This window comes from Penaeus monodon, chromosome 30 (genome assembly GCF_015228065.2).
Source record: "Penaeus monodon isolate SGIC_2016 chromosome 30, NSTDA_Pmon_1, whole genome shotgun sequence".
Taxonomy (NCBI): domain Eukaryota; kingdom Metazoa; phylum Arthropoda; class Malacostraca; order Decapoda; family Penaeidae; genus Penaeus; species Penaeus monodon.
Window position 1 is genome coordinate 3871648 of NC_051415.1, and position 545 is coordinate 3872192.

At 39.3% G+C, this 545-nt stretch overlaps 1 protein-coding gene across 3 annotated transcripts in view; it reads left to right on the plus strand.

The window, feature by feature from the left end:
- Positions 1-545, plus strand: part of LOC119592470 (glucose-induced degradation protein 8 homolog) — a 5318-nt gene extending 4773 nt beyond the window's left edge. For 2 of the 3 annotated variants that reach the window (XM_037941298.1, XM_037941297.1), the window contains exon 5: positions 10-542. In XM_037941298.1, coding sequence (XP_037797226.1) covers positions 10-186 — 177 coding nt within the window. In that variant the 3' untranslated portion in view covers positions 187-542. Of the gene's footprint in view, positions 1-9 lie in introns of all 3 variants that reach the window. The other variant, XM_037941296.1, reaches the window with a different exon arrangement.

Genomic DNA, 545 nt, shown 5'->3' on the forward strand with positions numbered 1-545 from the left:
CCAAATAAGGTTGCAAGTGAGCTGAACGCAGCAATCCTCAGAGCGCAGAATCAAGAAGAAACCACACCACTTTTAGCGGAACTTCTAAAGCTGCTTCTCTGGGCCCAAGATGAACTAAATAAGAAGAAAGTCCAGTATCCCGTCATGACAGATCTCAATAAAGGACAAATCGAAGAACCAAAGTGAACTATTTATTGCGACTTATTTACTAGAGCTATTGCTGTAGGTTAAGGCTTTATCCCTAGCAGTTAGTCACATGCTGCAGTTCGAAAGAAAACCTCTGGAGTCTAGGGATTAGAACCTATCAAATTTTGCAGGTTTATTCAGTTGGTATTTTATATATATATATGTCTGTGTATAAAGTTTTTAATTTTCAACCGAGGATACCGAAAGAAGTTCATGTGCCTGTCTGGTAATTGTTTGATATGTAATGTTACAAGAGTTTAACGTCTGGAAGTGAACCCTTTGCTTCAGTGAGTCGGAGGTGATTGTCACTGATAGATAGAGACTTTTGCTTTAAAGTGGAGGCAGGATACACACACACA